Below are 13,629 nucleotides of genomic sequence, written 5' to 3' on the forward strand. Positions count from 1 at the left end.
ATTATTGCAGCCCATATTTATACATTGATCTGAACATTGCTCTCGGCAGAGTGAATGACATCTGGATGTTTGTTATTGGTATAAGTACTAAACTAATTCTTATGATTAACTTGTTTTCACTTCCAATAAAAGAGAAAAAAACTATACATTCATAAATAATAATGATCACTCTGTACCATAATTCAGGATCTTTAACTTGTGTTCTTGTGTAGTTTGCTTAATGACCACCAGTGTCACTAATAACTTCTGTATTCTACATATAACACTTCATTATCAAAATGTTCAGACCTTAATTGAAGGAAAGGACTCCTCTGAACCCAATGCTATTTGCATCCTGTCTAAATCATAAAAGCCTTAATATGGCAGTTTTAGGATTTTCCATTTGTCAACCGGCACAACCGCACAGCAGGTTATAGTATGTTTGTGCAAAGGAACATTAAGTGTGATTATACAGTACTTCTTGTCCTTTATCCTTAGACTGGCACTGTTGCTGTGCTGTTTGATTCAGAATCGCTCCCTTGTGACTGGCCTTACGAGCTGTTTGGAAGGTTTGGTTGACTGACTCATTTCTCTTTGGCAAAAACTCATAGCTTTAAAGTTGTGCAGAGAACTGTTTGTCACAGGCTTGGCTCCAGCTCTCAGATCATATGCCAAAGCTGTAGAGAAAGTCATATTAAGCACAGAACACACTAAATGGAGATCTGCTGTTATGAAGAATGAGGGAAAGCAGCCCAAGGTGAAGAAAATTTGCTACTGAGTTTTCTAGGAGAAACAATTCCTCCTTGATGTACCAGAACCTCTTTTGAATACAAGCCCTTAAGATCTCTTATGTTAGTTTCAAAGCTGGTGTTCTGATTTGGGAATGTACCTGTCATCATGTGCTGGTCGAATGTATCCTGCAGACAGTATGTTGAGAGAGAGAATATTGGGGTCGATGATTGCCTCATCTGCTTCAGGCGTGTTCCGGATGCGTCCTGCAAACCACAAAAAAAAAAACACATCCCATTGATCAATATCACTCTAATTTATATTTAAGGCTTTGAGTCTCTGAGGCAAAACTCACCTACAACCAGCTCTCGCACTTCCTTCCAGTCAATGTCTCTCCCTGTCTCATGCACTATGGTGACTGTAACTCTCCTTTGGATGCCCTGTTATTATGAAAATACTGCTTTAAGTAAAATATCAGAGTTTAACTATAATGTTAAAATACCCACCCAGGCTCAGTGTAAAATTGTACCTTCACAACATGTTTGCAAAAAGTTTTACCTTTACACACTGTAAGAAGTGATTATTTATTTGCTTACAGTTCGTAAAACCCGTTGGTTTTACTTAAAAAGTGAGTAAACATTCTTGACTTGGAACTGTTAACAAAACGTATTTAAATAATAATTAACACATTGTTAATTTATTTAATAATTACTTCAATAATTTTCACTTCAATGAGTTTCACTTTTAAAAACAGTCAACTAGTATCTTTAAAAGCAACAGGTTAGTACACATTTTTACAACCCCAAATCAGAAAAAGTCAGGACATTATGGAAAACGAAAGAAAGTAGAGCTTTCTAAATTTAGTTTGACTTGTATTTCATTGCAGACAATACAACAACATTATTTAATGTGTTTCTCATTTTATAGGCTTCCAACTGGCACAGTACAGTTTTAACTGGCACTTGTGCATGTAACTACCTATTGTTGTACTTGACAAAGGTCTGCCAAAGTAGTCCTGAGGCCATGTGGTGATATCATTTATAGATGAATGACGATTCTTGAGTGCCGCCTGAGGGATCGGAGATCACAGTAGTTCAGCTTAGGCTTGCGCCCTTGTCCTTTACGCACTGAAATTCCTTGAATCTTTTTATTATGCTATCCACCGTTGAAGGTGAAAACATCAAATGTCTTCCTATCTTCATTGAGAAACATTGTTTTTAAACATTTTAATTTCTCACATATTTGCTGGCAAACTGGTGATCCTTGGCCCATCTTTGCTCCTAAAGAACTAGACCTCTTGGTTGCTGCTTTCGTACCAAATCATAATTACAATCACCTGTTGACATCACCTGTTTCAAATCACATCATTATTTAAACAATTTACCTGATTACTAGCCCTAAATTGCTCCTGTCCTGACTTTTTTAAATGTGTTGCAAGAACAAAAATAGGAATATGTGTTTTTTTTGAAAAAGCAACAACGATAAAAATCATGAGGAACACATTATGTTTGTTGTATTGTATACAATGAAATACAAGTACATTTAAAGATGACTGCTTTTTTATTTGCGTTTTCCATACTCCCCCAACCTTTTCTAATTTGAGGTTGTAAGTCAACTAATCTCTTTTTTACAGTGCATCAGAATTATAGCGTTTTCAAGTAAAAAAAATGAGTATTAGAGGCAAACCAAAATCTTTTATTCATTTTTGAGAAAACTTGATCAGGCGTCTTGTTAGTATTTAATAATGAGCATTGTGTTTTCTCATCTGGTAGTGCGTCAATACAAGTGACATAAAACAAAATTTTTACAAAAGTAAAAGCTGTCAAAAAATAAGTTGCTTCGACAGTATATTTTTGTTTTAAAAACTGCTGGTCAGGTTTAGGGTAAGGTTTAGTGTGTGTATAATATTATTCAAACACAATAAAGCCTTAAACTCTTAGTGCCACTCAGCAGCCATTAGATTTTTTAAACAGCCATAATATGTGCCATGAACCAATGTATAATAAAACATTGCTACAGTTCTGTTTAACTGTTTCTGAGAAATATGAATGTGGGTTTCAATGCCACCCACTGAATTGACACTTTGGAATTGCTGCATGATGTGCAATAACCGGAATAATATTATTTTTGTAAAAATGTCGTCTGGAGGCATGTATTTTTTATGAGTCTGGGTTTGTAAAATGCAGAGTATGGGTCAACGGGTATGATATTATCAAGAAAAATAACAGAATCCAAGGAGGGAAGGGAATTTCCCAGTACCTGATGTAACATGAATGTGCCATGGCAGGGCATGCCTACTCTGTGGTCCACTACTGCTGGGATATAGCTGTAAGAGGGAGATAGATGACAAATACAAACAAAATTATACTTTTTTACATTAGGCTATTAATACTGTACACTGTTCTGTTTTTACACAATCATACAAAACTGGACATAATGATTGTCATTATTCTTTTCACAGCTCAATCATCAGATGTTGAAAGAGTATCATTAGAATTGATACATTTCTTTCAGTGAACATGAATAACTCAAAATCCCCACGATTAGATTTCCACAGTACTATTACGGATCTGTTCAGACCTAATATCAATACTTAATAATTATATATTCCATTAATTCTTTAAGATTTATTTAAACATTTGCATATCTATTTTTGTGAATGAAAAAGTAAACAAAGTACTTAAGTAAAAGTACAGATACCCTAATATAATATTATTAGAAGTAGAAGTATAACGTCATCATTTTTACTATATGTTATTCAAAGTGCAGAAATACTTGATTGTTTAATTTACTTAAGTAATAAAATTACAAGTACTTCCTGTGAAATGTTTTTTTTGCTAAAACGTTGAATTACCAACGTAATAATTTACTAGAGATTCATTCAAAATTTGAATCAGCGATATGATTTACTGGAGACTCACTCTGAACAAATCATGTGAATCAGCTAATAATTTACTAGAGATTCATTCAATATTTGAATCAGTGAATGATTTACTGGAGACTCACTCTAAATCTGAATCAGTGAATGATTTACTGGAGACTCACTCTGAACAAATCATTTGAATCAGTGAATTATTTACTGAAAACTAACTCTAAACACATCATTTGAATCAGTGAGTTCTTAACTCGTGGGCAGATGTCAGATAACTTCACAAATGAATTGTTAAGTGCCATTGTGAACCAATTTAACAGCTTAACTGATTAAACATCGATTGTCACATATTAAACAGCCCTATCCATCTCTGAGCAGGTGACAATTTCTTTTAATTTATTCAAGAAAATGTAACAGGGCAAAAAGTAGAATGTTTGTTTTGGCAAATAGGGAGGTAAAAGTACAATTTTCCAAAAATAAATATACTTTCATAAAGTACAGATGCTTAAAATATGTACTCAAGTACACAAGTGAAATAAAATACGTAATTACTGTCTACTACTGAATAAAAACATTGCACGTACATTGCTATGTACATTTAATCTAATAAACAATCTAAAAATCAATTTAAATATTTTTAACGTTTACATTTCATTGATTCTACATGGCACAGTAATTGATTTTACACTCTGCTCAGACTAAATTTCTTACAAGGCGATTTAAAATGAAAAGATCAATGTCTAGACAAAACACTTACTCTCCATTAGCCTCTAGCTCACAGATCTCAAAGAAGACCATCAGGTCATATTTACAGTGGCATGGTCCTGCTGTGGGTCGGGTGAGGGCTGTCAGTTGGTAGCAGGTACTATGTAGAAAACAGAGAAAGAGAGAACAATACAGGACAGTCAAATCAATACTCAATGGAGCATAGGAAATAATAATTTAGTGGCAGATGAAAGGAATACTGCAGTTTCACAGGAGAGAGGGAGATACAGATCACAATATAAGAGAAGGAATAGAGCATAGTTAGAGAGGAGCAGGACTGGAAGATCAGGGGGCCGATGTAAAGGCACACTGCTGTTAAGATGAATAAAGTCAAGAGAATAACAGCGATCCCTGAACCTCCGCATAGGCCAAGCCAATTATTTGAAGGACGGTTCACACCAACATTTGAATTCTGTAATCATTTTCACACCCTTGTGTCATTCTAAACCAATATGACTTACTTTTTAACCAGAATAACAAAAAAAAAATGCCTTTAAAAATAATATTGTCAATTTTTTATGTATTAATGTTAATTAAAACTGTAAGGAAGCTGCTTTACACTATGAACTATAAAATAACAACAACAAAAACATTTATATACGGGTCAATATCAGAACTGTAAGAGATAAACTCTCAGAGATAAAATCAGAGAGAAGCCCAAATAGTAATACACACAGGCCCGTAGCCAGCCTGGTGAAAAGGGGTGGTTCTTTTTTCTCAAAAAGTAGAAATTTTTGCAGTTATTTACTAATTAATTAAGAGGTTTAAATGCAACAGTTGATGACATTGTAAGCACTTTTTTATTATTAAATAGGTTGTCGTATGGTGAACAGTTCCGTAAAATAATCTTTTCCGTAATTCTTAATCTTTTTATTAAAAACTGTAGCTTATTTTCATTTATTAGGCAAATAACAGTCTGGGCAGCACATTCCACTTTCCTCAGTTAGAATTTGGCCATTTGAATAAACAAATAAATAAATAAATAAACAATAATTATGTAGAGCTTCACAATTGTTCTTGATTTTCTCTTGTAAAAAGTTCGATTTAAAACTAATGGTTAGCAATAGCCTGATTAGTATTAAAATGAACTTTAATATGGGCCGCCTTTGGTGCTTCATACCTTTAATTGATCATTGTTTGTTTCACGAATAAGGTCCAAGATTGGAATAAAGTTACTTGTAAATATTTTTTTTCTATTTAACAATAATTCAGTAGGTCAGTAGTGAGTAGTGACTTACTTTTGTCAGATTGTATGTTTCCTGTACAGATGTTGGACTCATGAAAAACATTGTTTGCATTGAACAAAACTGATTAGCTGAAGTCATGACAGCCAACGGAGGATTCCGCTTGGTCTTACAGCCTTTTGGATGGTTTATTTTCACAGTTTACAATGGAATAGCAGTCAAAATAGGACAAATGAGCTCATGTATGGGACAAATTCTGGATATTTGTGAGTAGGGGGTGGGTCTTTTGAAATACAATATTTAAAATATTTCTCTCTATTTATAATAATTGGCCAAAAGTAGTATCCTGCAAAGGTTTAGGGACCACTGCATCATCAAGCTCAGTTTCAAGTGACAGAACAACCAGTTTTACTCATGCAGTCTTATTCCAGTATTATTCATCGCTTTCTGGTAAATAACGTCAAGAGAAAGGCCAGAATTGTCCATCTGCTTGAAGAGGTTTGTTTGGAGAGTCTGAGGGAGAGAAAAGACAGGACACCCACACACAGTTTGAACAGGCCGAAACACAGTCCCTGGAACAAGGCATCCTTTAGTCTGTCAATGCAGAGGATTTTTTTTGTGACTAGTTGAATGGAGAAATGAGTAAACAAAACTCTTTCTTTTATTTAAAAATTTTACAATCAGAATTTAAAATTAGCCCTATATTTAAAGATAAAAAAAGATATGATATTTGTGCATTAGACTGACTAGAGGTTGGGTTTCAGGGACGTTCTTTGGCACTCTGAACAATTACAGACCAGGCTTCTGCGCTTTTATTACTGAACAGATAGAAGGGGTGGAGCTGGCAGTCTGGCTTGCTCCTCCCCCTCAAGGAGGTAGGAAACAGCCACGCCTGCTGCATTGAGGGCGTGGGTTGACAGCGAGTCCACCAAAGACCCATTGAAGACCTCAGGCAGCAGGTAACGAATCAGCTCCAGGTTCTTCTCGCGATCAGGAGGGGTGTCGTTATCTGCGGCTACACCCACCACCAACAACATAAACACCGTGGACCCCAAACAGCCAAATAGAGCAAAAAAGGCAACACAATTTCTCCTGCATCATACAACAGAATAGGAGAAAAACAGTTTGTAATTCGAGCAGTGTGACCAAAATGGGTGCAAAACAGTAAGCAGAATATACATATTCTGCTGCTTGCAGTGAAATGCTAAGTGTGAATCAAATGAATGCCTTACTATTTCATAAAGCCACTGGAGAGGATTCATAAATAAAGTGACTGAATTGATGCTGTAGGTCATATGACAATGATATGAATATTGAATATACAATGACATGGCAGATGTAGCACATCTATTTGAACATATTCATGCTATAGCTGCATCACAATTCAGGGGCTGCATATACAGTCATCATTCAAAGTCTTCTTCAAATAGATCCTTCTTTTCTGGTATAATGAAGCTTAAATAGCAGATGGATCAGGAGGAAATGTCAATGGGACATTTTAAAAAAAAATAATACACATATATATATATTTTTTTTTTTTTCACCTTTTTTACTAGACAGGACAGTGGAGTGGAAACTGGAATGTGTAGAGAACAGAGAGAGAGGGGAAGGATCACCATGAGCTGGGAATCAAACTTGGGTCGCATTACTACACGCCGACGCACTTCACCACTAGGTTGTTGGGGTTGACAACAGCAGCACTTTTTTTTTATATGTCGAATTACACATTCAAATGTATTGAACTTCAGTTTACGCTTATATTTACTAATACAGATGATAAAAATACAAACAATTTACAATTTTAACGTATCTTATTACAGTTAAAATAATGCTGCTTTATTGGCAGCTTCCATGGTGAACCATTTGCATCCATTGAACCTTTTCACTTCATAAAAGTGCATACAGTAGGTTCTTTAGATTATTAACATCTATTTAAAAAACACTGATGAACTTAATCGCTTTGGACTTCTTTGAGAAACCAAAAAAGTTGTTCTGTGGCATCACTGTAAATCTTTTCTGGTTCTTCCTGACAACTTTTGTTGTATAAGATGTAATTTTATAAATATATTTATTTTTAATTTGTACATAAATGGACTAACTGGAACAAATATAGACCTATCATATTAACTGGTGGTTTGTTCTTAGATAGATTTACATTTAGTCATTTACATTTAGTCATTTAGCAGACGCTTTTATCCAAAGCGACTTACAAATGAGGACAAGAAAGCAATTTACACAACTATAAGAGCAGCAGTGAACAAGTGCTATAGACAAGTTTTAGGTGTGTAAAGTCTAAGAAGCAAAGCATTAGAAATTTTTTTTTTTTTTTTTTTTTTGAGAGAGAGAGAGTACAGTTAGTGGTATAGCCAGAGAGGCAGTTACAGATTAGGAGGGAAAGTGGAGACTAAATAGTTGAGTTTTTAGTCGTTTCTGAAGACAGCAAGTGACTCTGCTGTTCTGATGTAGTTAGGGAGTTCATTCCACCAACTGGGCAGATTGAATGCGAGAGTTCGGGAAAGTGATTTTTTCCCTCTTGGGGATGGAACCACGAGGCGACGTTCATTCACAGAACGCAAGTTTCTGGAGGGCACATAAATCTGCAGAAGTGAGAGCAGATAAGAAGGAGCAAAGCCAGAGGTCGCTTTGTAAGCAAACATCAGAGCTTTGAATTTGATGCGAGCAGCAACTGGCAGCCAGTGCAAACGGGTGAGTAGCGGAGTGACATGTGCTCTTTTGGGTTCATCAAAGACCACTCGTGCTGCTGCGTGATTTACAACTTAGACTTGAGATGACATCTATATAATGCTGCTCTCTTGTGATTTAATGTGCCTCTTTTATCCTCGATTTTAAGCTGCTTTTGAATAATAGCTAAATTAATTTTGCTAAATGAATAGTTGTAAAGGCGACGCAGTGGTGAAGGGGGTAGCACGTTCACCTCACAGCAATGTTGCTGGTTAGAGCCTCGGGGATGGGTTGCGGCTGGAAGGGCATCTGCTGCATGAAACATATGCTGGATAAGTTGGCGGTTCAAAGACAGAATAGTTGGCGGTTCATTCTGCTGTGGCGACCCCAGATTAATAAAGGGACTAAGCCGAAAAGAAAATGAATGAATAAATGTAAATGCAAATATTATATCAGTTTAATAACATGTTCAAAAGAGGCAGCATGGTGGCTCAATGGTTAGCACTGTCATCTCACAGCAAGAAGACTGCTGGTTTGATTCCCAGCTGGACCAGTTGACATTTGTGTGGAGTTTGCATGTTCTTCCCGAGTTTGCATGGGTTTCCTCTGTGTGTTCCAGTTTCCTCCACAGTCCAAAGACATGCAGTATTGGTGAATTGAGCAAAACAAAATTGGCAGAGAGTGTATGGGTGTTTACCAGTACTGCGTTGTGGCTAGAAGGGTATCCGCTGCTTAAAACATATGCTAGAATAGTTGGCGGTTCATTCCACTGTGGTGACACCTGATAAATAAGGGACTAAGCCGAAGGAAAATTAATTAATGAATCGTTTTTAAAAGGTTCAGTACAAACGTTACTGCCACTCATCCACAATACTGCACCTAGGACCATCCTTTTTCACAATGCGTGTTGGGGTTAATTGGACTTTGACAGACACATCTTCCAAAGTCTGTTTCTCTTGGAAAGATGCAGTCTCTGAATTGGGATGCAAATGTATATGTACTATATAGTTTTTGTCATTTTTTGCGCCCTTTGTGTGTTAAACAGCTTCAAGCTTTACATTAGGGATGTCCAAACTCGGTCCTGGAGGGCCAGTGTCCAGGAGAGTTTAGCTTCAACCCAAATCAAACACACCTAAACCAGCTAATCAAGCTCTTACTAGATATACTAGAAACGTCCTGGCAGGTGTGTTGATAAACTCTCCAGGACCGAGTTTTACACCCCTGCTCTACATGATTTGGCAATTGCATTTGATTTTTTGGGGGGTTACCAAAACATACAGTTTCCAATGGAGGTAAAAAAGGTTAATCTATGCTAATAGTCATAACATAATATTACTTGCTCTCACCTGGTTTGGAAAGAGGCATGACCCTCGGGAACTGCCGTCTGCATGGGCGCAATGGGCTGAAAGAAGAATAAAAGAATTGGCTTCACTTTTGTAAATTTTGATGGATGAATCCAGACATTTGTAGCATGTATTAATCAGAGTTGGAAATAATAAATATTGCCAGGATCTACCTAATGAGATCCTTGCAGAGCGCAGGGAAAGGCTGCTTCTGGTAGTGTCCAAAGACTTCAAACACGATTGGCTGAGTTTTTATGTACTCAATAAAGGACTTAGTCACTTCCACTGCAATCTGGAAAAATGGAAGAAACAAGTGTTTTACTCTCAGCCTCATAAAAGAGTGTGATGTAGTGCTCAGCGTTACAGTGTAAAGCTCACATTCTGCACATGATAGAAGCCAAGCGGTGGACCACGTCCAGTGTTCTTCAACGGCTCGGTGGAAAACGCTTCATCGTGCCTGTGAATAAAACTACAAACGAGAAGTTTAATGAAAGTAAATGAGATACAGAACAATGTCAAATGTGCGCCGGTGGAAAGTTCAGAAGAGAACAGAGGCACTCACTTGAACTGGCAGAATATGTCTGCGTACTCGGCGGAAATGCTTGACGCCTGCAGAACAGTAACTCTGAATGTGAAGACTTCACCAATCCTCAAGTGATCCAGAGCGCCGTCCAGCATCCCATCAAGACCTGCTTTGACAGGGCTGTCCAGCTCCTCTGGGTTAGCTGGACAGAAAATATAAGAAAATATAAGAAAATATGTCAAATCAAGAGATCTGAAAACTCCATGGGGCAGCTGAAGCTGACATATAGATTCAGAGTTCCGACACACACTCACAGGCCTTTTTCACAACTTATACATAACAGTTAAAATGGTTGGGGTCAGGAAAAATGAATACTTTCATTCCACACAAACCTATTAAGTTGATAAAACTTGACTCTAAGGCAGGCATGGGCAAACTCGATCCTGGAGGGCCGGTGTCCCTGCAGAGTTTTGCTCCAACACTAATCAAACACACCTGAACACCTTAATTAGTGTCTTCAAGATCACTAGAAAGCTACAAGCAGGTGTGTTTGATTAGGGTTGGTGCAAAACTATGCAGGGACACCGGCCCTCCAGGATCGAGTTTGCCCATCCCTGCTCTAAGGTCACTGATGTCACTTTTTTTTCCTACTGATCAAAAAATCCCAACTGATTAATAATCAATCCTGTTCAAGCATATACAGAATTAGTTATTTAAAATAGTTTGACCATTTTAGGAATAGACCAAATAGGAATAGATCTTCTTATTTTCTGGGGGGATGTCTAAGTTTTTGCTGTTGTGTCCTCAACTGGAGTTGTTTTACTTAAAATAATAATGTAAAATATTTTTTTGTCCCCATATTTAACCCATAACTGACCTAAAGCTGGGTGGTTTGGTTCGTCACATGAAATCGTTGTTTATTTATTTTAGTACTTCCAGAACCAAGACCACTAAACATGCTGTTGTGTTCTATAGATCCACAAGGTTTGCCTCTCTTTTGCATATGTACTTGATTCAGCCATTCCAAATGATGTGGGCTGTTTTGTAGATTAAATTGGCTGGAACTAAATCATGCAGGTCTGCAACTCTCCAAAATGAACTTCTCATCTCCCCATATGAATAAGTGCATGGCCTTGGTTACCTCCAGGTAAGCAGAAAGAGTCATGTAGATTTTCTCTCCGTAAGGAGTCACACGGTTTAGCAGCAAAGAGTTGTGCATGGATGAATCCCAAGCAGCCTCAAACCGGTAGAATGTCCTATATTAATAGTAGAAAACAAACTTAAATATATTTTTCCAATAAAACCAAGACTATTTACATCTGAACTTGTTAGAATTTTATAAATATTAAAGGAATAGTTCACCCAAAAATAACACTTTGCTCACTTTTTACTCACCCTCAAAACCTTTGACTTTCTTTATTCTGAACATTAAAGAGATATTTTGAAGAAAGCAAAAAGCCTGTAACCACTGACTTCCATTGTAAAATAATAATAATAATTATAATAATAATAATAATAATATATAATAATAATAATAATAATAACAATAATAATAATAACAATATTAATAACAATAACAATAACAATAACAATAACAATAACAATAATAATACAAAACAAAACAAATACTATGGAAGTCAATAGTTGAAAGTTTGCAGCTATCTATAGAATATCTTCTTATGTGTTCAACAGAGAAAGACAAGAAATAAAGACAATCAGATTTGAAAAAAGTAAAGGGAAAATGAAAGTATGACAGAATTTTATTTTGGGTGAACTATCTCTTTGAAAAACAGTTGAGTTTCAGCATTTTTTTAATCAATTCATGTGATATCGGGGTCATACAAGAACCCTTTTAGCTTATCTTAGCATAAATTATTGAGTTGGATTAGACCATTAGCATTTCCCCAAAAATGTAAAAAAAAAAAAGAGTGTTGATAATCTTCCTATTTAAAGCTCGACTCCTCTGTTATGTCATGAAAAGTTGCTTCCAAGGCATAATAATCAACGAACTTTGCTGCCAAACCCAATGTTAGCACACAATGTAACTACAGAAGGGTCAAGCTTTAAATAGTAATAGTTTTTTTAGTTTTTATTTTTTTTTTGGGGGGTGGGGTGCTAAAGGTCTAATCAGATTCAATGATTCATGCTAAGCTAAGCTATGCTAAAATGCTCCTGCCAAACACTGAGATTGGCTAAATGATTAAAAAAATGGTAAAGCTCAAATATTTAAATCTATGGAACTCATAATACAATTCTTAAAATAAGCAAATTTTCTAAATACATAAGCAAAACATTTAATAATGATAAAACTATCATATTGTAAAGTGACGATTTAAGAAAACAAAAGTGTGGAGCAGGAATGGAGACAATATATGCACGCAACAAAACACTTCATCACTAGATATGAACACTGCCACCAATGAAATAAAAATATTAACACCCAGCAATAAAAAATACAAAAATAAAACAACAATGATGAGAGATGAAAGACATGACCATTGAAAAAGGGAAGCAGGTACAGGGGGACACTAATACCTAGGATCAGTCCCCAAGGAAATGCTTTAGGTGGAAAGGAAAGAATCAATGACAGATTTATAGGCAAGAGTTCAGAGAGGTCAATTGCAATCTTTGGCTATTATTGAAGCATATAGTAATTTTGTCTCAGTGAGGGATGCAATTGCATTTCCTTTCAACTCAATCCACTCTTACAGACCTCCAGGAAGTACAAACGAACAAATATTGGCCCCGAATCTATGCCATTTCATGATAAAGTACTACATGATAACAGTATGGGCTGCCTGTTGTACATAATTTATATTCACCTTGTTGAACTTCCAGTCTAAACCCTGCTCACACTGATAAAAAAAAAATAAATTAGGTCATAACCTGCTGGAATGATCACAGATTGGATGCACTTATATTTCTGGCCCTCAGCCTGTTGAGGGTCTTAAATCTCTAAATGCCTGAGTCAGGCGTGCTGTACATGAGAGGAGCCGAACGTTTCTGAGGAATTGTGATGGATGAGCTTGTGCGCTTTAGATGTTGATTGTTAAAGTGGATGGCCCGGCATGACCCAGTGGGCAGCTTGAGGCATGGAGAGAGAAAAGGAAAGAAGGAGTGGAAGAGGTCCTGGAAATTTATTTGTAGAAAAGATAAGAGAGAATAATAAAAGAAGATAAGGGAGAATCTCGAGTCACTTTAGAGTCACTGTGGGGTTGCCTTTTCCAATTCCTCTTTGTCAACTGACGTAACTGGTTAGTTAACTGAAACCAACCAAACATGCTAATTATGTCATTTTTGGGGGTGGGGGGGGGGGGGGAGCATATAGACATTTCTGTGATACATACAAACAGTTAAAGTCAGAAATATTAGCCCTGTTACTCTCCTGTAGTTATTATCCTGTTACATTTTTTACCTAATTTCTCCTTAACAGAAAGAAGATTTTTTTCCAACACATTTCTAAACATAACACTTTTAATATCTCATTTCTAATAACTGATTTATTTTATCTTTGCCTTGATGACAGTACATAATATTTGACTAGATATTTTT

General features: G+C 36.2%; 1 protein-coding gene across 1 annotated transcript in view; it reads right to left on the reverse strand.

The window, feature by feature from the left end:
* Nucleotides 1–13,629, reverse strand: part of kif1aa (kinesin family member 1Aa) — a 146,147-nt gene that overhangs the window by 32,749 nt on the left and 99,769 nt on the right. Inside the window, exon 38 of the mRNA XM_056459953.1 lies at nt 11,219–11,333. Within this exon, the coding sequence (XP_056315928.1) occupies nt 11,219–11,333 (115 nt within the window). The remainder of the gene's footprint in view (nt 1–11,218; nt 11,334–13,629) is intronic.

The sequence above is a fragment of the Danio aesculapii genome, chromosome 6 (assembly GCF_903798145.1).
Source record: "Danio aesculapii chromosome 6, fDanAes4.1, whole genome shotgun sequence".
Taxonomy (NCBI): Eukaryota; Metazoa; Chordata; class Actinopteri; order Cypriniformes; family Danionidae; genus Danio; species Danio aesculapii.